Raw genomic sequence first — 24,476 nt, forward strand, 5'->3', positions numbered from 1 at the left:
TTAATAGGGAAGACAGAAACTCAGTAATAAAATTACAGAGATCAAATATGTATGCTAATGCCAACAGGGGATTTTTGATAAATGTCTCATCGCTGATATCCTCAACATAGATTTCAAGAACAACCCTATTTATCAGGATCTTTATTTTTTTAAAGCTGGCCTATAATCTGAACATGTGTTGGAACATTTGCAGGACCAGGGATGTACATGGGTATCTGCCACATAATTTCCTTGCATGAGACGGGAGGTATTTACATAACTTTAACATCTGGCTGCCAGTATTCTAATAATGGCAACTACGAAGTTCTCAAAAAATCTAGAAAGTACAAATACATCCTCCTCTGCACTTACAAAATCTGCCACCAGATGTCATCATCTACTCCCAAAATAACTGATAAAAGGGAAACCATTGCAACTTCACATCTTGTGGCAAAACATGTGAGTAACCACTTCCAGATCCCCAGGAAGCAGAATTTTTTTTTTAACCACAGTGCCATATAGTGTAGGCCAATTTCAGAACTGCACAGAACATGGATTATAAGCATTATTAATACAATAACTTGAAAACTGAAGCAGCAGCTGTCTAATCTATCCTAATGTACAACAGAAAGAGAGAATATAACAGGAAATTCAAGACTACATATTGCAAAAGTTGTTCACCTTGATTTTTGCTGTTGTCCGGGAGAAAGGCTGCATACTGTAGGCCTTTCAAAATAAAGAAAAACAAAACAAAAAAAAACACATGGTCTCTGTACTGGAACCCATCCGAGGCACATGAATTGAAACATGGAGATTGGGAAAAGCACACTATTACAGATAGCATCCTGACTGCACATTTTCCCCAAATAAACTCAAAGGGCTGATTTATCTAGAGTTATTTCCCCCGCTTCTTTTGTGCTCTTGAAAGCTTTCCAAGTAGTTAAATTAATTAGGGAAACACACACTTGAAGCCAAAAGGAGCCAAAATGGTTCCATGTCTGGAACTGTTCAGCATAGCAGAGTGACCCCTGGGAAGAAACACATGTTTGAATCACATAATGTACCTTAATGGTGTCAACTCTTTGGAAAATCCAGGAGGTGCTTTATTATGAATTATCTAGGGTGACCACACGAAAAGGAGGACAGGGCTCCTAGCTATACTAGAGTGACCAGATACAAAAGAGGGCAGCTTTAACTGTTGTGAAGAAGAGGGAATTTCACCAGGTGCTGCATGCATAAAAATGACACCTGCTGAAATTCCCTTTTCTATACAACTGTTAAAGATATAGGAGCCCTGTCCTCCTTTTCATATGGTCACCCTAGAATTATCAGGCCCCTACCTGCTTCCACATTTTATAAATAAATAATGCTTTAGCTGGTAGTTAAAAATAAAAAAGCAGGACAATTATATCTAGGAAGTTAATCATATGATAAAATCTAGGGCAAATTTGTAAAGGAATTTTCCTTACATGTAACAGTGGGGGTATGTGGGGTCAGTGTACTAATAGATAAAGGAAAACGTCATGAGAAATCTGGCTAATTGCATGGCCATTATTGAGAAAATTCTAACTCCAAAAGAAGTTTTAATACAAAATAATACAGCACAGACATAAAAAGAACCCTGTAGACTATCAAGGTGCATGTACAGATAGCTCTGGGACTATGATGCTAAACTTTTCTTATTAATATTCCATAGTATTTGTGTGTGTGTGTGTGGGATAATTTATTTCAAATACAGTAGAACAGGTCTGCCCAACCTGTGACCTACTAATGTGAACATAGCCCTCCAGCCTTCTGGGTGGGTCACCGTACATAGCTGGTGGCTGTATTCATAGCATGGTAGGTCCCAGATTCTGCAAGCTTGTAATAAAATAACTAGAGGTCCGTGCTACTTCCCATGTTACAAGAGAGATGCTGTATATTATTCCTATTGCAAAGCACCATTAATATGGGCGAGTTTATACACATGTAATGGCCACTGTATTTAGGATCAAGGATGTATGCTTGTATCTGTACATTTTATCTGAGATCTTAATGACATAGGGCGGGATATAAATGTTTTAAATAAATAAATAAATAAATTTAAATAAATAAATACACCTCATGTGCATCAGAACTTGATCTAATATTAATGACCAAAAAGGTATGTCTGTTGATTTCTCAAATAGAACGTGCTGATAATGCCTAAGCCCAGTAAATATGCAGTTTGGTCAAACAAAAATAAATGATGCTAAAAATGATTGTTGAGAGATTACATTAATCCTTTTCTGCTAAGAACTGGAATTTTTCCTTTTTATATAATGTGATGTCAGTAACTGGAAAATTAAAACAAAACCATGTTTAAGGCAACTTGTAAACAAAGTTAAATGTTTTGTTAAACTAAAACAAGCAAAGCAGCGTCATTAATTACAGAACGTACGGATAGTTTGCATTTATGCAACACCTTTGATCCGAGGAACTCAAAACTATTTAATTAACTTAAGCCTTGCTACATCCATGTGATGCAAACAAGTATGATTAGTGTGGTACCTATAATGGACACAACCCTTTAAAAGTGGTCCACAGGTAAACGAGAAGAGAAAGCTTCTTATATCTTCTTATATTTTCCTTCTTTTTAAAGATGCATGCAAGACTTAGCTATGAACAAGGCTGGGTATATTCTGCAATTCCATGCAAGAAAAGAAAAGTCACAGAACATTATATTGGGTGCAAAATTCAGCATTTGGAGGATTTCAGATCGCTTCTTTAAAAGCAGATTTTCTAGCTCTTATGACTGAGAAAAATGGTCAAATACATAATGAAATCTCCAAAGGAAGAAAACGACTCAGCAGAATTTTAAATGGTGATGGGAGAGGGTTTCAGTGCCATATAAAGCTCATTGCGCTTTTCCTTGACTAGCTGCAGCACAATAATTATGGAAACTAAGGACATCGAGGATATTTGCTTAATTTATATACTAGCTTTTCAGCATGAAGAATTTTGACTCGCTTAGCATAAAAATCTTATCTATTTATTTAGTGCAAAGTACACAATACAACTTTGACTATCTGCATTAGGTCTGACACAGGCATTATTGCTAAGTCTAAGCACTTCAGTTCAACACCACAAAGTTGGTATGCCATTATTTCTCAGGATGTGTTAATTGTGTGAAGAATTATATCAGTTCAAGCTTTCTAACTTCTGCTTTACAAAAAATAACACCTGAAACAGGGAGTAGCACTTTTCCTCCTAACCTAAGTTACGTGGTGCCAAAACTGAAGGAAAGGAAAAATGGTACTTGGAAATTCATAGACCCGTTTTGAATTGCTGTTTTCATCTGAATGATCCTGCTCTTCTTTTTTTCTCCAGATCATGGGTGGGGAAATGAGTTGTCCCCTACTGAGCCATCTGTGGGCTGGGTGACAGCAGTGGTGGTGGCCATGTCCACTGACATCATTACCTCTTCCATTTTGACTGTTACCATGCTTAGAGAGGCACGGGCCTCACCAACACCAAGTAGGATATTGCACTATGAAAGCGGTATATAAAAGCAGGAGCCACACCAAGCAGCGGTATGTGTCAATGGGCCCCAACAGTTGACAGTGCATTTCAATACAGCAGTAGTGTGGCTCCTGCCTCTTAGGCCACAGCTAGACCTAAGGTTTATCCTGGGATCATCCAGGGTTCGCCCCTGCCTGAGCACTGGATCCCCTGTGTGTCACCTAGGTGAACAGGTTTGACCCCTGGATGATCCAGGGATAAACCGTAGGTCTAGCTACGGCCATAGATACCGCTTTCATTCCACTTTCATAGTGGAATATCTTGCTTGGTGTAGATGAGGCCATAGTCTCTCTTAGTGCAGAGAAAGTCACTAGTACTGCGCTGTTTTATTTCTGGATTTGCACACTGCACATTGTCGCCATTGGGGTGGTGTGCAGCATGCTAACAGACTTGGTTAAGACCAGGAAGAGCAGCTACTCCTCTCAGCATTGGGAAGTGCAGCTCCTCCTTCCAACAGTGGCAGAAACCCTGGTAGTGTGCAAATGGACTTGGCTAGCACTGGGAGAGTGGCCACTCCTCCCAGCAGCAGCCAAATGCCCTGCTGCCCACATCCCTGATGTGATTGGAGATAACAGCGGGAGTTCCCCTGCACACAGCTGGTGCTTCCATTTGAGAGGAGGAGCTGCATGCAGGAGAACGCCCACTGTTATCTCCAATCACAGATAGGTGATAACAGTGTGGATTCCTCCAGAAAGAAGACTCCTCAGGCCAAATGGGGAACCTCCACAGCTGGATTAGGCCTGAGGACCGGAGGTTCTCCATCCCTGCTCTAGATGACGGTATTACTTTAGATATACCGTTCAAATTTTTATTTTATTTTTAAAGACATAGATTCAGTCTCTTTGGTATGGATGGAATTCCTAAAAGATAAAAAACTGCTATCCTATGCAAACTTACCTGGGTGTAAGCCCCACAGGACAAAGTGGGACTTACTTCGAAGTAAACGTACATAGGATTTTATAATTAACTTTTTAAATTGAACCATTTAACAATGTGGTTATTTCATCTTGTTGATGAAACAGCACAATGTTTACCCAGTGTTCTGGAACACTGTTAGGAATTGTATAAGTGTTGAGAATTAAATGAAGTTTGAAATTATTGTTATATATATATATATATATATATATATATATATATATATGTCTTCAATTAGTCAGTCTTAGATTGTTATCACATATTATCAAAATTGGTATGTAACAATTTGAATGCAACAACTCATAATGATGTCGTAAGTAAAACATCAGATTCTATGACAAATTCATCAATTTGATGTGGGAGGGGGCTAAGGCCAGTCTCTGTGGCTCAGATACTTAGGGGCATCTGAAATTTTAGGCTCTTGTAATCCTCAGAGTCTGGCTGCCCTATCCTATCCTATCCTATCCTATCCTATCCTATCCTATCCTATCCTATCCTATCCTATCCTATCCTATCCCTATACTCAGTGAGTCTCCTAAATTCTTGTCTGGTAGCTCCTCTGATGCCATTCCTCCAGGGCCTCTCTGCAAAAGAACACAAGAACAGCCATTCCAACAGCGACCAATAGTAGGCGTTTCAAAGGCATCCTACCGGAGAACAGGGCAATTATGGAGTAAAACGTCAATCCCTGGTTGATATATTGGTAAAATTCTTCTTCCCCTCCCAAAGTCCCTTTGTGCCATATTTTTGAGACATAACGAGTATGTCCCGGATCCAGTAAATCATGGGACAAGTTCTGCATGCTTTGCTTTCTCAAATAGCAGCATATCATGCCACATGGGATAATTATTTAATGCATCTCTTAGCCACCTTTCAAGACTTCAGTCTAACCAAGGCAGATTACAATATAAAAAATCTGTTTTGGAGATTTGACATGACATGTTATTCGAAGGGGGTGAGGAGATAAGAAAATTCAGCCTAAAGTACCTAATTGGATCCTGGGCTATGTTTCTATGCCTTGAAATTAATCTGTGGCTAAAAATGTAGGTATATAAATACCATCTATATTAATTACATAGATGTTGTTTTATTTAAAAAATGTTTCATTAATATCTGAGGATCTCATTCAAGCAATAATTCATTTGGATCTAAAGCATTCTGTGCTGAAAAACAAAATTCCTATAGCTACATGAGACCATTAAAGAAAATAACTTTCTGTCCAATGTGAGATTTAAAAAGTAAACTGATCTGAGGCCCTGTGCGTATGCTGCTAGTAGGAACTGCAAATAGGAGATTGCAAGTCAACATACCAGGAAATATGACGAAAAGTCTTGCAGAATATATACTCACAATCTCATCTCCAGGAAGCCAGTATCCTTCTTGCTCAATACCAGCTTTTGATCCTTTACATCCCACAGTCAAAGTTTCAACAACAAGGCCATCTTTTACTGCTAAACTAAGCTGACGTGTGGTCTCTTTGGGATGCATACCATGAACCCGAGACATATACCTGTGAAGAAAACAGAAAACGAGTTCTTTCAAAACTGTTTTAATGTTTGCATACATTTTGTGGTGTGGATGTGCCTATTTAAAAGTTCTGGTTCCCGCCTTTTTTATTTCTGCATTCCTTAAATTTTTGTTCTCTATCATACAGTCTGCAGAAGCTTGTATGTTTTCTAAATCAGCTCTTCCTCCAAAATCTGACACAATTAACTTTGTTAAGCCAAGAGAGAAACGTTTTGCATTTCCATCAAGAGTAACACTTTCCAAACACTGCTAGAAAGAAACTGGTTTGTTGCTCCTGGCGTGGTAGATTCTCTCATCCAAGAGAGTTCAGATGCTGCTTTGGGGTGGGGGGACAGAACTACCCCACTATTGTGGAAAAACACAGCACAGCAGTCTTTCTTTCTGCCTGGTCACCCCTATTGGAATAAGGAGAGGCCAATGATATAGCGAGGAGAAGCCAGCAGCAGCAAGCTCCACTCCATCCACTTTGAGAGCCACAGATGTAAATACGGAGAGCAAAGACTGCCAATGACAATTAGCATAAGAATTTCTAATAAGTAAGCCAGTATAACTGTGCTAACTGAGATCCAGTTCACTAACTCTTTTAGGATGGTGTCATATCGCCTGCTGGACCGTGGAAGGAGTGAGCACTAGAAATCTTCAACTCGTTATGGTCTAGCTAGCTAGCCAGTCAGCCATTTGAGTGCATGGAAAAATACTGAATGCCTTTATCTATACAGAATCAATATACCCTACCATGCTAAATGTATCATGAGAACTGACAGAAGAGCAAAATACCTGATTCTATGGCCCTTTCTACAACTAAGGATTATCCCAGGAAAATGGAGGGATCGTCCCTGCCTGCTCCTGTGATCCTGTGTGTGTCATTTGCATGCACAGGGATGATCCCGGGACGATCCCTGGAAAAAAGGCAGGTGTAGAAACAGCCTATTATACAGACATCACTTTTTCCTGCTATTTTGCTATCTGAAAAGCCATAGATGTATGGGTTTAGTCAGTTAAAGAATTGCCAGTTTACACCCCCTCCTATTGTTCACTCTGTTCCCCTAATTGCAAGCACTTCTTCTAATTTGAAGAAGTCAACTGCATGTAAAACGGACTAGATCAAAAACATCTTCTTTAACAAAAATATTCCAAATGGTAAGTCATGGCTTTCCCTTTTTCTTTTAAAGGAGGACATGGATATGCAAGGTAGAGCCATTTTTTCATATACAGTAGTAATAAAATAAAATAAAATAAAATACAATCCCAAAATTGCTTTGGATACGACAGGTAGTTAGTGATTACAGACCGCTACGATAGTCTCCTGCAACATCTCTCTTAAAGCAGCATTGGCCATGCTTCTAGAGTCTAGTTTTACCAGGTTACAGATTTATTTATTTGATTTGATTTACACCCTGTCTATCAAAAAAGGGCGCTCAACATGGCTATTGATCTGGTATGAAAATCTGCCAAACTGGTTTAACCAGAGACCATATAGAACAGGGCAGCTCTACAATAGAGCCCACATATTCCTTAGACGCTATTTTCTGCACAAAGACTTCAAAAGAATTGCAACATCTGTCTGAATTAGGTTATTTTCTAGTATTGAGAATAAACCAGACCTTGAGAAGAAAACCCCACTGGCTCAGGCCACTGAGAAGGAACCAATGGAAAGCTGAGGTGCACAAGTTTAGCCTAGATAACAATTTAGTTTTTGCTTTACATTTTAAAAAAAATTAAACAAAATTGTTTTAAATGGATATTCTTATGTTCCATATATATATATATATATATATATATATATATATATATATATAAAAAAAACTTAGGTCTTTCACCGCACTGTTTTTGTTCTTTAAAATAGTTACTTCCCAACAGAGAAAACCTCCATGCAGAATAAGAAACAATAATCCCCAAGTAGGAAAATAAAATAATTTAAAAAAGTCAAGTGCTCTTTCTAACTACTGAGGAAAACCTAAAACATTTGTATATTATGTATGTATGTATGTATGTATGTATGTATTTAGGAAATAAACTTGACAGATCATTCTAAGGTAGTGAAACACTTCATTCTAAGAGTGAAAAAATTCCTTAACCTCCATGATAGTTGGATAAGAACAGGGCAGAATGGTGTTGACTCCACCTTCTGGTTAAGCAATAGAGACCTGTCAGCCAATGGAAGGTAATGTGACTGCTCCCTATTCACGCCAAAGTTCTAGAACTTCCTGTACATAGGCCTAGGTTTGAACTTCTCTCCTTTGCTGCCTCTCCCAAAGAGTAACTGCATTGAGGCCATGAAGGTAGGGAGGCAGAATTCAGAATTCCAATGGGCACAAAGAACAATCTTGCAAAACAGACAAGAGATAAAGCAACCCCCTCCCTGCAGTTCTCGTGAAAGATCTGATTAGCCTTACCTTGGAGGAAGGGAGCTGAGGCAACCTATTTGTATTTTGATTGTGTTCAGCCTCTGGTCAACAGATTGAGAAGCATATTACACTCCTTAGTCTGTTTTCCAGTCAGGCAGGAGAAGCAAAGTAAATATGCTTGCAGATGGGTAAGTACATGGCAGACAGACAAAGTTAATTCCCGTAAGACACCAAACCAGACTTAAATTGGCCAGGAAACTGGAGTAACCCTTCTGCAATGTAACTTCTTGGAGTAAGAGGAAGTTAACACTAATCTCCATTAGCTAAAATAAAGATCTGTTGGCTGAAATAGAGAGTTTCTTCTGGTAATCTGCTTGCTAAATTCCTGATCTGGCCAGATGAGGCTGCCTGCCCACAGGGCACGGAAGAGAGAGAGAGAGAGAGGAAAAATATCTTAGGTTGCAGATCAGTAGTCTAGTATTTATAGCTCAGTCTTCTCAGGATTTACTCATCTGCAAACAGAGAGTACAAATCCCAATTAGATAACTGCAAGGTTGTGTAGAAGGATTTCTGTGCAAGGTAATAAACCACAATATAAAATAAAGAACTCAATCTATCCTTTGCATTTTAAATATCTAACACATTTAGTGTGCAATCCTATGCATGTCTACTCAGAAGTAAGCCACACTGAGTTCAATGGGACTTCCAGATAAGTGTCTGAAGGACTGCAGCTTCAGTTTCTTACCCATGAAAAAAGCTTAATTGTCAAAACACTTAAAAGTGCAAAGCCATTCACATTAAGAATTATTTAGTCTGTCAAGATGTTGTATACAGATATGAATGCTGAAGGTGCCAGCAGTTATTTCACCATTTCAGTTTCATTATACATCTGTCTACATAGGCCTTATTTTGTTGAGCCTCACAACAACCTCTGAAACTGGTCACACATATTCCTATTACTCAGATATAGAACCCGATCAGTTGATAATTAGAAGGGCTCTGTAGTTTCAATGAACTTGTGTAGAGCAGGGGGTGGCACGGTGGCAGCAGATTTCATTCTTACCATTTGCAAGTTCCATCACACATCTTTAATGTTTCTATGCACCTCTCGTTTGGATTACTGCAATGCGTTATACGTGGGGCTGCCTTTGAAAACGGTCTGGAAACTTACTCCGGTCACGGAAGCTCGTAGTCTTGGCTTTATATTTGACTCCTCGCTCTCCTTTACTCCTCACATCGAGGCAGTAGCTAAATCCTGTCGTTTCTTCCTGTATAATATTGCCAGGATTCGACCATTTTTGTCTGTCTCTTCTGCCAAGACTCTCGTTCACGCACTGGTTATCTCTCGGTTGGACTACTGCAACCTTCTTCTCTCTGGCCTTCCTTCGTCTCACATCAGTCCGCTGGTCTCTGTCCACCACTCTGCCGCTAAGATCATCTTCTTGGCCCGCCGCTCTGACCATGTCACTCCACTTCTGAAATCTCTTCATTGGCTTCCAACTCACTCCAGAATCCAATATAAACTTCTCCTGCTGACCTTCAAAGCTCTTCACGGTCTAGCTCCTGCCTATCTCTCATCTCTCATCTCACACTATCGCCCCGCTCGTGCTCTCCGCTCCTCTGATGCCATGCTTCTCGCCTGCCCAAGGACCTCCACTTCCCTTACTCGGCTTCATCCTTTTTCTTCTGCTGCCCCTTACGCCTGGAACGCTCTTCCAGAACACTTGAGAACTACCAACTCAATCACTGCTTTTAAAACTCAGCTAAAAACTTTTCTTTTCCCTATAGCCTTCAAATATTGAGTTTCTTCTGACTCTATACTGTTTAGCTTCACCCTACCAGGTGCCTGTTTACACTTCCCTGTGCCTGTTCGCATTCTCCTTCCCTCTTTATTGTTTACTACAACTTATTAGATTGTAAGCCTACGCGGCAGGGTCCTACTATTTATTGTGTTATCTGTACAGCACCATGTACATTGATGGTGCTATATAAATAAATAAATAAATAAATAATAATAATAATAATAATAATAATAATAATAGGGCAGCACGCTTACTAACAGGGACTGGCCGACTAGATCACATCACGCCAGTCGTTTTCCAGCTTCATTGGCAGCCAGTCCAGGTCCAGGCCCAATTCAAAGTGCTGGTATTAACATTTAAAGCTCCAAACAGCTTGGGGCCAGGCTATCTGAAGGAACGCCTCCTCCCGTATGTACCTGCCCGGACCCTGTTATCCTCAGGTCTCCTCCACGAGCCCCTGCCAAAGGAAGTGAGGCAGGTGGCTACCAGGAGGAGGGCCTTCTCTGCTGTGGCACCCCAGCTGTGGAATGAGCTCCCTAAGGAGGTTTGCTTGGCACCTAAGTTATATGCTTTTAGACGCCAGGAGAAGACCTTTTTATTCTCCCAGCATTTTAACAGTCTATAAATTAATTTTAACTTTGGTGTTTTAAATTTGTATTTTAAATTTGTATTTTTGCATTGTTGCTGTTTTATCTGGTTGAGCTTTTATATTGTATTTTATATTATGGTTTTATACTGTTGTTTTATACTTGAATTGCCTTAATTTTGTAAACTGCCCAGAGAGCTTCGGCTATTGGGCGGTATAGAAATGCAATAAATAAATAAATAAATATGCAAGCACACTTTGCAGATGTACAACATAATTCTGCAGGCACAGTAGGAGTGCTTTTACAGAATGTGAGGGGCACCATCCCAAGCGCAGCATGATGGCACTGGGACCTGAATCCACATTGTCAATCTGAATTCCACTTCTCTAGCAGACTAGACACACTAGTTTTCAGATTAGAAGAATGGGAGAGAACGGGAGACACAAAAGATGTACCGTATTTCTTCGATTCTAAGACGCCATCAATTGTAAGACGCACACTAATTTCAGTACCACCAACAGAAAAAAAGCTTTGATTCTAAGAAATAATAAACACACCCGCGATTCTAGGATGCACCCCATTTTTAGAGATGTTTATATGGGGAAAAAAGTGTGTCTTAGAATCGAAGAAATACAGTAACAGTAAACAACATAAACACTGGAGCTACTACTGGCTACCAGTCTGTTTCCGGGCCCAATTCAAAGTGTTGTTTATTATCTATAAAGCCTCATATGGTTTGGGACCAGATTACCTGAAAGACCGTTTTCTCCCATACAAGCCTGACCAGGTTTTAAGAACTTCAGGGGAGGACCATCTTTCCATACTAATACCATCAGGGACACAATTATTAGGGATGCAAGAGTGGGTCTTATCCATGGCTGCTTCTAGGGGCATGTCTACACCAGGGGAGGGAGCGGGCAGGATCTCGCGATATGCTGATCGCGAGATCCTCCCCCTGGGTTCACATGTGGCGCGCAATGTCCAAGGAGGAAGCAGAACATTGCGGCTGCCATTTTTTTTTTTTAAAAAAAGGCAGGAGCTAGAGTGCACTTGCGCTCCAGCGAAAAAGTAAGGGGGGAAAAGCCCTAACTCCACTCCCCACCCACCCCTGATGTCCCTGGACTCCCCACATCCTGACTTCTTCCCTCTGCTAAGGGGAGAAGGGAAGAAGCTGGGATGGGTGCCCACACCACCTGCAATCCTTGGGATCATCCCAGGACCATGGATAAAACCAGGCTAAAAGTGTCTGAAGATATCCCGGGGGAAAGAAGGGATCATCCCTACCTGCTCCTGGGATCCCCTGTGCATCATGTGACGATTCAAGGACGATTCCCAGGGTAAACACTGGTGTAGACATACCCTAGGACTCTGAAACTCCCTGACGAAGGAGGCTATGTGGCCCCTTTTCCATTGGCAGACAAAGATATTTTTATTCATGCAGACCTTTGGAGGGTTTTATCCTTAAAGGCAGCCGAAAATATATAAATGAATAAATATAAGCTGACGTGCTGCTGAAGATTTTTTTAAACTGGTTGCTGTTGTGTATTTCTTTTGTTCTAGTGTTTTCATTTTATGAATTTTTACGTTATGTTTTAATTAAGATTTTATATTTAATCTGGATTTTATTGTTAGCTACCTTGAGACATCTGTACAAAGAGATTAAAACTTTTCTACTTTTTAACACTAGAGACTATCTTTTCCTTTTTTTGATTTCATGTAGTGTTTTTTCCCCTCATTATTTTGACGTGAGCTACCTCGAGTGTCATTTTTTGGCAGAAAGGTGGGATATAAATTAATTGATTAAATAAATACAGAGTGCTGCCATGTTGTTGGGACACAAAACTAACCCTAACCCTAACCTTTTGTTATATTACTTTTATTGGTGAAATAAAGTACAAGCTTCAAACTTCTGTGAATTCTAGTTCAACTAAAAGAAATTGTTCAATTAAAATTCATCAGGTTTCTCTCACCCTGAGATAATCAAGGCCTCAGTCCAGTCCCTTGTCTTATTTAAAACAAGCCCACATGCCTATAAGCAGATGGACTGCAACCACACCATGCATGAAATCACTGCAAATAGTAATTTACTTTAAAATACATGGATTTATGTGTGGACTTTGAACAATGAGATACACAGCAGATGGAATTAAAACTAAAATCTGCTTGACGTTTCTGCAGAAGCTGTTGACAGACCTAAGAGGTGATCCTGTTTGTTCACGCTTTAAATACCTCAGGCAACATGCAACCCCATATAATGCTCATTATCTGGTCAGTTCTGTCAAAACTAATAATTTTAATGCAGATAAGGGTTGCTTGTTCCAGCGATTAAATTCACTGTACCACTCAAACATGTCATTAACTTACAGGCTGTTAGACTGCATATCCCACCTACGCAAGCCATGGAAGCAAAGCTATGCCACTGAAGTCCTCTTCTGCCACATTTTCTTTTCTTCAGAACAGCTGCCTCCTATAGAACCCTTGGATTGGACCCAAATTTAGTCAAAGAATTGACCCATTCAAATCAATGAGGCTTAAATCAATCAGGATTAACAATTCATATTGATTTTAATGGGTCTACTATGACTAAATATGGATCTAACTCCCTTATTTTACTGCCCTGCAGAAACAGGTAGCAGGTAAATAGAACAGTGGAAGCTGTTTGACCTTTTGACACTTATAGTGCAATCCTAGACCAGTGTACTCAGACGTAAACTCCACTGACCTCAATGTGACTTATTCCTAGTTAAGTGTGTATAGGATTGCATACTTAGTCAAGACATTTCTGTTCTTTTTTGCCTGCCAGGATGAAGAGTTTTTAGTAGACTATTACCAGGCATAAGATTTTTTTTTCGGTGGCACTTGTATCTGCTTAACAGTCTATTGTTAGTTTAATGTTGTAAAATTATTATTTCTGTACTGGTTATTTCTGTCTTCAGCATTGCTTTGGTTATAAAAAGGTGAGTTATAAATTATCTTAATAAAATAAATAAATAGGAACTAACTTCCTGGTACATGCATCAGGAAGGAAGGAAAGAAATGTATCGATTCCAGCTTTAAAAATAAATGTGCATTCTTGTTCGTAATAGTGGAGCCAAATGTACAAATATGGCCGAAAGTAGTGAAGGAATACTTGGTCTTTGAGTAGCATGTAAATTGGGCTTATACAGTTTAATTCTAAACTGGTTGTTCTATAGAAGCTCAACCAACTTTTGTGAAATTGCTTCAAAATTAAATCTTTGAAGATGGTAACTATGCATAAAAAAAGAATAAACTGCATGTACAGACAGAATAGATAAACATTTTTAATTTTCAATAAAACAGTGTTATGAGAACAGAAAGTCACTGTTTCCTGTGCCAAAAGCAGCAACCACAATCATATCAATTTCTTGCAGCTCACCTTAGTGGGGAAGGAATTAACTATGAATAGGGGTCTGTTTAAACAAAGCCAGAAGAAAAGAGAGCATCTTATTTTTGACTCTGTAAATAATACAGTTCTAGATCACTAAAAATGATTCCAATGCAGAGTTTTCCCTAATTTGTGCTTATAATTGCCATCAGGAAAAAATGCATCTGTGGCTTAGCCCACTCACCGTTTTAGTTATATTTCCCCTAGATATCAATAATCAACAGATATGGCATGCGTTCTGGGGCCCATTAAAGCAGCTACGATGGCCCCTTGGAAGAGTAATGCTCTGCTTCTCATCCTTGAAATATGGCATGCTTCTTTATTTAATGGTACAAAAACAATACATGATTTTAACCTTTCCATGAATACTTAAGAATGTAAGAGCCATGCTGGATCAGATGAAGGGTCCATCTAGTCCAGCACTCTGTTCACACAATGGCCAACCAGTTGTCGGCCAGAGGCCCACAAGCAGAACACTGTGCAACAGCACTCTCCCATCCATGTTCTCCAGCACCCCTCCTTTCTTGCCTACCAAAATGGTCAGCGGTAATGGACCTTTTTTCATTTTCTCACAGTGCAATTCTATACATATCTAGTGAGAACTAAGACCCACTGTTGTTGTTGTTGTTGTTATTATTATTATTATTATTATTATTAATAATAATAATAATAATAATAATAATAATAATATACCGCTCCATAGCCGAAGCTCTCTGGGTGGTTTACAAAGATGAAAAAGATTGCATTAAAAAGACTCACCATTAAAAATCAATATACAAAATTAAAAAACATAAAAAATAGTTAACATTTAAAACAAATTTGCTAGATAAGCCCCACTGAACTCAGGATTTCACCCTTAGTCACTGTTTTTGTTTGTTGGTTTTAATTCACCGGCAATTGGTGTCAAGCTTTCTGAGGTGATCTCTTCAAACTCATTCATACCATTTCACTGGAACAGTAACAACGATATAGTTGGGCAAGTGGGCTCACTTCCTCTTCACCACTGTCACCAATGCCGATTCACTCCCCAATCTGTCAACCTCCCCACTTGGCCCCAGTTTGCATAACTGTCCAGAAGAAAATTGCAAAGGAAGTGAAAGATACTCCTTGAGTGCCTTATTCTTGTCACATGGTTTATGTGCTTGGAGGGCAAGTGATCAAGCAGTGACAGTAAGAGGGACAACAAATCCAGGGGATCCCAGGGATCAACAGTGGGGCTCTTGGATTGGTGTGTGCCTTTGCAAGGTGCCCAAGAATGTAGATGACCAATGGAAGAAAAGAGAGGCAAAACTAAACAAAATTTTTACAGCACAAACCCTATTTAAATTAAAGGATTCCTGTATGTTCTGTCCAAACCTAATAAAACCTGTCCAGCAGTGAGCAATTATGCTTTTTCTCCCTCTGGATAGCCTGATACTTCATTGAAAACAACTATGTTTAAGAGGAATCTACATAAACAAACATCAATAATGAAATGATAAAAGAAAGGTTACCAGTACATGGCAATCTGGCAAAGAAAATGAAATTTCTGAGAAAATATACCACACCGTTAAATTTCAACACAAAATCCCTTCCCCTATTTCACTGTTTTCATCAGTGTAAAACTGATGAAAACAGAGTGACAATATATTCAAGGGCAATCTTTCCTTAATAGTGGCAATAACTTATTATTTTTCTTGATGTTATTAATAATACGTTGTGACATGAAGAATGCTAGAGGGATTTTAATTTTCATCAAGGTCAACCATATTCAAAGATTAAAGGCAGTTCTATTTTTTATATTTGTTTCTGAACCTGGACAAGACGTACCGTGTTAATAAGGGCATTTATACCGCAAATAAGGGCATTTACACATATCAGAAAATCAGACACAGATTGGTCCACTACAGGGTTTTCTGGGGTTATTTTGCAACAAGTAATAAGAAAAAATATTTAGGTAATAACAAGAATATAGCATTCTTCACTAACCAAATCCACCCTCCATCCTGCCATACTTATATTATGAAGAGAAAGTATCAGATGGCCTTAAGTGGTGCTACCATATTTTAAGATCTCTCAGAAATATGATTTTGTTTCCATCTCATTATGTTTTCCCCCTAAGCTTTTTAACTGTTCAATCTGCTTAATGCCAGATTTACCGAATCTGCGTTCCTAGAGAAATGTCCCTCTATGAAGCAAATATTGTACCTCCATATTTGACCCGCCCACACAGTGAACATTAAAAAACCCAGAACAAGGTATACAGAGCAGAATTAAATCTAGCTTTCCATAAATGTCTTAAATAAAATAAAATAAAATGAGGATTAAGCACAGAAAGAAATTCCTTTTCTGTCTAGTATGACGTAAGCAACAGCCATGTTCAGGTTATACCTGCTCCATTTTAGTGTCTAAGCTGAGGAGTCAAGTCCAGACAGTTTTATTTATATCCCCCTTTTTTGTAATTACTGAACTCAAAGTGGTGCTAAACACACACACATAAAGCCATTAAGAACAGTATGCCATTCTTAACATTCCATAACAACCATGCTCATTACAACATATGATCAAAACTAACAAAACAAGATAATAATCTATTATTATTAAGAATTGGATAATTTATCTCAATAGTACAATAATACTCAGTTCCTAAAGCCAAATAGTCAGCAACTTCCTCATTTTTTCTACCAGTTTTGGCAATTATCCTGCCATGCAGGAACATGGTGGTCTCCCAGTTGAGAGTTTGCATGTTTTCTAGGTGAAAGTAGATATAACAGCTGTACAACTTGTACATCTTTGGGGCAATGTAGAGTTATGGTCTGGGTTTTTTGAAATAGTAGAAATAATACTATTTTTCTTACAGTATAGATGAAGAAAGTGTCCAAAATGACAACCAAACAAAGAAGGTTATTGTGTGGCATTAATACAAAATGGAATTCCTTGCTCTGGCTTTTCTGACAGAGGAGCAGTATAGGTTACCAGATAATTGCTTTAAGGTAAGGCTCTTGGGCCAACATGTTTACTGGACTTCCTGTAATAAGCCTGAACTAATGCTTGCTCCATTCATAGTTTCAATCCCACAACAGGGATTGCGTCTTGTTCTTTTGCAGCAAAGAATGATTGAAGTCTGGAAGAGGAAGTTGGGACAGTAAGATGAAGAGGGAAACCAAAAAAATCTTTCATAGCCCATGGTGATTAAGCAGTTGTATCGGATTCAGAGTAAACATGACCCCTACCAGTAACTACATCAGCCCCATCCCAGTGCCCCAACATCCTATAAAAATAAACACAATGACCTTGTTATAACCATCTTTTGGGAGTATTATCAATGTTACTAAAATCAGGTGGCCATAAATTACTACTATACATTTCTATTACATTATTTGGCTGTGAGAAAAATAGGAGGAGGGTAGTTAGAAGATAATTTTTAAAGCACCAACTGCATTAAGGCATTTCTCAACTCTCAATATATGTGATAAATTGCACCTATAAACATAGAATCATAGAATCATAGAATAGCAGAGTTGGAAGGGGCCTACAAGGCCATCGAGTCCAACCCCCTGCTCAATGCAGGAATCCACCCTAAAGCATCCCTGACAGATGCTTGTCCAGCTGCCTCTTGAATGCCTCTAGTGTGGGAGAGCCCACAACCTCCCTAGGTAGCTGATTCCACTGTCGCACTGCTCTAACAGTCAGGAAGTTTTTCCTGATGTCCAGCCGGAATCTGGCTTCCTTTAACTTGAGCCCGTTATTCCGTGTCCTGTACTCTGGGAGAATCGAGAAGAGATCCTGGCCCTCCTCTGTGTGACAACCTTTTAAGTATTTGAAGAGTGCTATCATGTCTCCCCTCAATCTTCTCTTCTCCAGGCTAAACATGCCCAGTTCTTTCAGTCTCTCTTCATAGGGCTTTGTTTCTAGACCTCTGATCATCCTCGTTGCCCTCTTCTGAACACGCTCCAGCTTGTCTGCGTCCTTCTTGAATTGTGGAGCCCAGAACTGGACGCAATACTCTAGATGAGGCCTAACCAGGGCCAAACATATCATATTGTGTTAAAATAATTCCAGTTCTCCCACAACATGCTTCCCTCTTCAATTTGAACTTGAAAATTGGCAAATATTTTCTATGTGATGCACATTTACATCTAGTATTAAATCCCACTTCGTTTCAAAGAATTCCTCCCCTAATATGTAAATAAACTAGTCCTCATAAAAATAAGGAAATCGCAGCATTGATTTACAACAGGGAGTTCCTGTGAAACATCCCTACACAGTTGTGCCAGTGGATCCTAACTCTGATTTCCAATCACTTCCCTGATAAGCAAAGTGGGTATGGCATATGTGGACATAGTGGGTATCAAAACAGGCCCAGTGAGAAGGTCAAGGTGCATACCAGGGGATCCCCAAGGTATTAAGATAAGTCCTAGTTTTATGGTGGGGGGAAGGAACCCTGCAGCTTCCAAGTATTACACATGCAACCTGTCCTCATGTTGCCTCTGATCTCTGGCACCAGAACAAGCCCCAGTTTTTAGCAGTCCAGAACAGAGCATTTGCTTCCTTTCAGCAGTGGGGTCTAAAGAGGGGATGGATGAAGTGGGAATTGAGCTTAGAGGAAATGGGCATATTATGAGTTCAATTTGACACCCTGTTCCCCATGAGTCCAATTTGACACCCCCACATTTTAAACTGTGAAGAAGAGCTATTACTGAACAGTTTAAGTAACTGTGCAGGAAAAGGTGGATTGGGCTCGAGAATAAAAAATAAGCGTTTAGTTACACATTTCCAGTGAGGTCAAAAAAGCACATCTCCATAAGAAGATGATTGAAGACTACAAACGTAGGATTGACTCACACCTTTGCCTAAGTGCCAGCTTTGGCAAAGGCATGAACAGATTTGAACCCTACTATGTGGGATAGCAGGTTTGTGTGCAAAACTATACGTATTTCATACCTTGTAAATCAGGCATGTGCATGTGTACACATAATAAGCCTGATCAAAGAGACCTAGAAACCTGCCTTATGCTGAGTCCTTCTAGCTCAATATTGTCTAAACTGACTAAAGGCAGCTCTTCAGGATTTTAGGCAGAAGCATTTTCCAACTGTACCTAGTGATGACAGGATTTTTTGCATGCAAAACATGTGCTCTATATCTGAGTTATTACCCTCCTGAACCTAGAAAAGGTTGCCCAGTGCTCTAGGTGGTCCCTTCCAGGTAGAAAAAAGAATGAACATAAATATGCTCCATTTACACATGAAGGCATATATTCAGGGGTAAGAAGGCATATAAGAACATAAAAAGAGCCATGCTGGATCTGACCAAGGGTCCATCTAGTCCAGCACTCTGTTCACACAGTGGCCAACCAGCTTCCCATGGAAATCCCACAAGCAGGGCATGAGTGCAACCTCCTTCTCATCCATGTTTCCCAGCAACACGGTATACTGCCTTTGCTACTGGAAGTAGCATAGAGCCATCAGGACTAGAAGCCAAGGACAGCCTTATCCTCCATGAATTTATTTTTTAAAGTTATCCAAATTGGTGGCCATCACTATAACTTGTAGTATTGAATTTCATAGTTTAACTATGCACTGGGTGAAGAAGTATTTCCTTTTATCTGTCCTAAATGTCCCACCAATCCGTTTCATAGGATGACCCTGGGTTCTAGTATTATGAGAGAGGGAGAAAAGTGTCTCATTATCAACTTCCTCCACACCATGCATAACTCTGCATACCTTCATTATGTCTCCTCTTACTTGCCTTTTCTACAAGCTAAACAATCCCAGCTGTTCTAACCTTCCCTCATAGATGAGTTCCTCCAGCCCCTTTATCATTTTAGCTGTCCTTTTCTGCACTTTTTCAAACTGTACATTATCTTTTTTTAGGCACAGAAGAATAGGGATGAATACACAATGGCAGTACCCCTGCATAGGCTCAGTATACACTCTTTGGCCATGGTATGAATATGCCTTTAGTATGTGGCAGAAGTGTGGTTATTTCAATTATACTAACTTTGATTAGAACTAGATGGATGTTTCTGGAGGTTTTTTATTTTATTTTAATGGTGCACTTCGCCTATGCTGAATCTCCACTGGAAGTAAATAAATTTCTATAACTCTCAAAGGATGTTGTCTGTTTGCTTATCTCTCGTATGTGTCTTTCCTTCATAAACTCAAGAATGCTAGCCAAACCTAAAACAAAACTTGCACACCAGGCTAATTAGGCACATTACAAGCCATTGTTTTATTTACAGTTATATATCATTGCTCTGAACCTTCAAGGTTCTGCAGTATATCTCTCATTCATTTTCATGTTCAGTGCATTTTTGGGGAATAAATCCCACAAATCCCATTAAGTTAATAAATGAATTTCAATGAATTTCATGAAGTCCCATAAATTCCGGAGAAGCATACTAAGCATCACAGTCTGGCTGTTTTCCGATTAACCGTTTTCTGCAGAGGCAACTGCAGCTGTATATTGGAGATCTTGCTTGTATAATCCGAGTCTGATTACCATACTTCAAATTGAGAAGGATTTCTTTTGTCCCTATAAAATGGGCTGGTGACTAACAATTAGGTTCTGATTAAGTGACAAAACAACAGCAACAAAATCCCATCTTGATACATAATTATCAAGTTAAATTCTCTACTTAGAAGAGCAGTTTGCAAAGAGCTGTTGGCTAAGGTTCATCATGTTCATGGACCACATGCTTCTTTGGGTTACAGGCTCCATCATTTATTCCAACCTTTCCCAGCTGCACACTGAAATACAATTTATCCTAGACTTCTATCTTGCATTGGTATATCACCATCCCTTTTTCTTCCTTCTTGGGACATACTACATTTTCATTCAGCCCTGCAGATGATTAAGAAAAGTGTACCAGCCCACAAAACAATTACTAGCTCACTTACATTTACCTCTGTGCCATAGGATGACTGGAACAGGTGTCTTGGCAAACTGCTCTTCAGAAGGAATTGGGTAACAAGCTAACTGCAAGGATGTTTTAGTCAGCTTTTAAAACTTCTTTAAGCCTAAGCAGAAAAGCACGGCGAACTTTTTAACACTCAAGAATCTGGACTAGAATTTGCCCTAAGTATCCCTTCCTTCTTGTAATCAGTAAGCAATGCCCACATGTCTGTTATAAAGCCATTTGAAAGTGGAATAAGTAGTTTGTTCAGAACACAGCCTTCACCTCCTATGATAACAATATGTTTCTTATTTGGCGGCCACAACACAGCAACTGTAATATCATCCACACCACAAAGTGACATCACACATCACAAAACATTAACAGAGATGGCTGCTCGAAACAGAAAGTGCTACTACGTAAGTTCTTGCTTTGAAGTTGCCATGCTAGTATCAGCAGGATGCATCAATACTACATTTTGACATGGTTTGGCATTACGAGAACAAACAGGCATGAGCCTCAGGCTCGCACACTTCTTTCTCCCATTCATTCATGCACAAGTGGAGGAGATGAGAAGCTTCCATTCCTGGTTTGTGACAAACCACTTTGGCGTTATCATCCAAATCCAGCAAGTTCTGGTTTGTACAAGGTACAATACCAAGGGCTGTATACAGCAGTGTCTTTCCACTAGAACAAATGATGTTTCGCTGGCCAAAATCAAGCTCCAAATATGCACATGGAGAAAACCCAACTAAAGTTCTGCTTCCACAATTGCTTGTACATCTTAGGTTTACAAGGAAGTATGCTAGTTCTTGCACAATCACTTGCACAACAGGAAAACGAAGCTGAGCTCCACTAGTGAAGCAATTTCGTCCACAAATGGTATGCTGGATTTACACTCAAGATCACAAAATAGGATTAGACCATGGCTTGTCCTATAGTTTGTGCAAACCATAGTTTCCCCAGTTCAAACAAAATTACAAAATTATGCATTGCATCAAAATAGGAATGAAATGGGAATTTTTAATCTCCTCCCTTTGCACATGGAGAAAGAGAAGGAAAGACAGTGCATGAAGAGGAGGAGAGGGAGTGCTTGGGCCTCCTCATTCGCACAATGCCAAATCATGGAACATAAGAAACTGCATTATACTCGATCACAATCTTTACAGTGGGGATATTGCTTTACAGTTGACAACAAACCTTTCATCTTCCTATAATGTGTCAGATGCTGATTTTATCGTTTATTGTTATTCCCCACCTTGATCAAAATGGAGAGGCGGGCAAGAAATAAATTTTATTGGCAAGAGATTAGGAAAGACAGAAACAGGTAAAATCCAAATTAACTCTACAGTTTTCTTTTTCCAACTCTGCCCATGATTCAGGACTTGAAAGTTATGGAACAATGGTATATGAATTATTATTTTATGCAAGGAAAAAATGCCTTTGTGCTGTACCATTCTCATTACTGACATGTTTTCCTTGGCTCATATGATTTTTATTAGTATTTAAATATCACTTACTTTGTAATACGGTCAATGTTAGCAATTTGCTTCTGGTTTCGGATTATTTCTATAGCCGCCCAAAGATGCTGGATAGCTTTTGTATCTGCTTGCCGTCGTTTCGTTAAGCGTGCCATGACCCCTTTACTTGTTTAACTGCAGTGGAAAAATAACAATCATGAATTAAAAAATAGGTAATATGATGATTATTTTGCACCTGCCACAAATAAGATTATAGAGGAAATCATGCAGCAATCTGATTTTGTACATGTTTTTTAAAAAAGCTTTATCAAACTATAAGTGTGTGCTTTCATGGTCTGGTATTGCTGAATACGTCCCATGGGCTGCCAGCTGGGAAGCGTTCTAATAATGGGTTCCTTTACATACCCACCCCCTGCTCCCATATATAAAATTCACTTAAGAACCAAATCAACTGGAAATATTTGGAATTAGCCATCAGAAAATATAGACAGCTAACAATATCACAGTGCACAGACATTAGGATTTCCAATAGTCTGCCACAATGTGTCACCACCACACAAAAAAAGGACTGATTGAACATTCACATGAGAAAACAAGATTTTACACATTATGCTCCTGTACCAATATTGGTACAGGATATAGTTCCTGGGGTGGGGGAACGTAATGGTTTACTACCTACACTGAATATCATTGGCTCAGTTTGCACATTCAAATACAAGGATGGGAGTCTGCCAGTGCGTTTTTGGAATTCTGAGGAAGGGCTCCATCAGCATTTTAAACAATTGTCAGGGCAGGCTTGGGAGACCAAACAGCTTACTGCTCTCTGCTCTCTCACAGGAAAAAAGGAGGAGAGATACCTACATCAACCTATCTTCCTTGGCAATTGCTGCTCTCTTTTAAAAGAAGCTGTTCAGCATTTGCTCCAGCAGTATAATAATAACTTTCCCTCATAATGGAAGGCAAGTGTTGGCTGCTACAATTTCTTCACTCTGGTCTCCTATCTAATCATGTCAAAGTGCTATCATAGGTGCCGCCTCTCATTTATTTAAACCTGAGGCTGGTAGTTGCCATCAAATGGCATTTGTGGCTTTCTCGCTTCTGCCTTGAAGAGCCTACAGCTCTTTAAACGCAGGAGGGAGATGCATTCACATTCTGGCATTCTACGGCATAGCACAATGGCAGCTGTCCAACCGTAAAGCAGATAGCTAGACTTGAGTGATGGTGAAACAGATGAGTAGAAACCGGAGACCACTTGCTGACTCATCATTTACAAGGCTTCTGCAATGTTGTTTGGGGTAAATCTTCTCCCCATCCTAAACCCTTTACCATAGCCAGAGGTCCAAACCAGACACAACAATAAAAAAGCCATAATCTCTCTTGGTTCCCCCCACCCCCAAATATACCACTATGTTTAGCAGGAAAACAGCATCACACACACCTTTGAGAGGGATGATGATGCATTAAACACCATGTCTAGTTTAGCCCTCAGTTTCACACTGTCTCAGAGAGTTTTGTAAAAGTCAATGTGGTCAAATAGTTCCATTTGGATGTAACAATAAACTATGGATTATGAATGAATCTTCATAATGAATGAATCTCTTCCCACCAACTTGCTCTTATGACCACAAGTGTAGTTAGTCCTAGCTATGCTTTCTGATATTAGCTGAATTCAAACCGAGGTTATTGAAGCTGTATTGTTTTTTAAAAATACAGTTAATATTAGCCACAGTTAAGAATATGAATCTAACTATGAATTTAAAATGGAAATGAGATTTTATGATCTCTTCCTTGCAGCTGCTCTGAGCAGGGCAGGGGAGGAGAGAGGGAAATGAATCATCCCAAGGCTCATGCACATAATGATAAACCACAGTTTATCTTTATTTATTTACAATATTTATATACTGATCAATATCTAAAATAGATTCCAGAGCTGTGAGCATAGGAAAAAAAAGTTAAAAAGTAAAAAAATTAAAACAGTAAATTAAACTTGTTCAATTTAAAACAAAAAGTACCGATA

At 39.3% G+C, this 24,476-nt stretch overlaps 1 protein-coding gene across 6 annotated transcripts in view; it reads right to left on the bottom strand.

The window, feature by feature from the left end:
- Positions 1-24,476, bottom strand: part of ZMYND11 (zinc finger MYND-type containing 11) — a 110,116-nt gene that overhangs the window by 29,759 nt on the left and 55,881 nt on the right. For 3 of the 6 annotated variants that reach the window (XM_063125822.1, XM_063125838.1, XM_063125815.1), the window contains 3 exons: positions 22,499-22,633; positions 5,785-5,944; positions 661-705 (listed from right to left, as the gene is read on the bottom strand). In XM_063125822.1, coding sequence (XP_062981892.1) covers positions 661-705; positions 5,785-5,944; positions 22,499-22,614 — 321 coding nt within the window. In that variant the 5' untranslated portion in view covers positions 22,615-22,633. Of the gene's footprint in view, positions 1-660; positions 711-4,966; positions 5,019-5,784; positions 5,945-22,498; positions 22,634-24,476 lie in introns of all 6 variants that reach the window. The other 3 variants (XM_063125846.1, XM_063125830.1, XM_063125854.1) reach the window with 2 other exon arrangements.

Source organism: Elgaria multicarinata, chromosome 1, assembly GCF_023053635.1.
Source record: "Elgaria multicarinata webbii isolate HBS135686 ecotype San Diego chromosome 1, rElgMul1.1.pri, whole genome shotgun sequence".
NCBI lineage: Eukaryota > Metazoa > Chordata > Lepidosauria > Squamata > Anguidae > Elgaria > Elgaria multicarinata.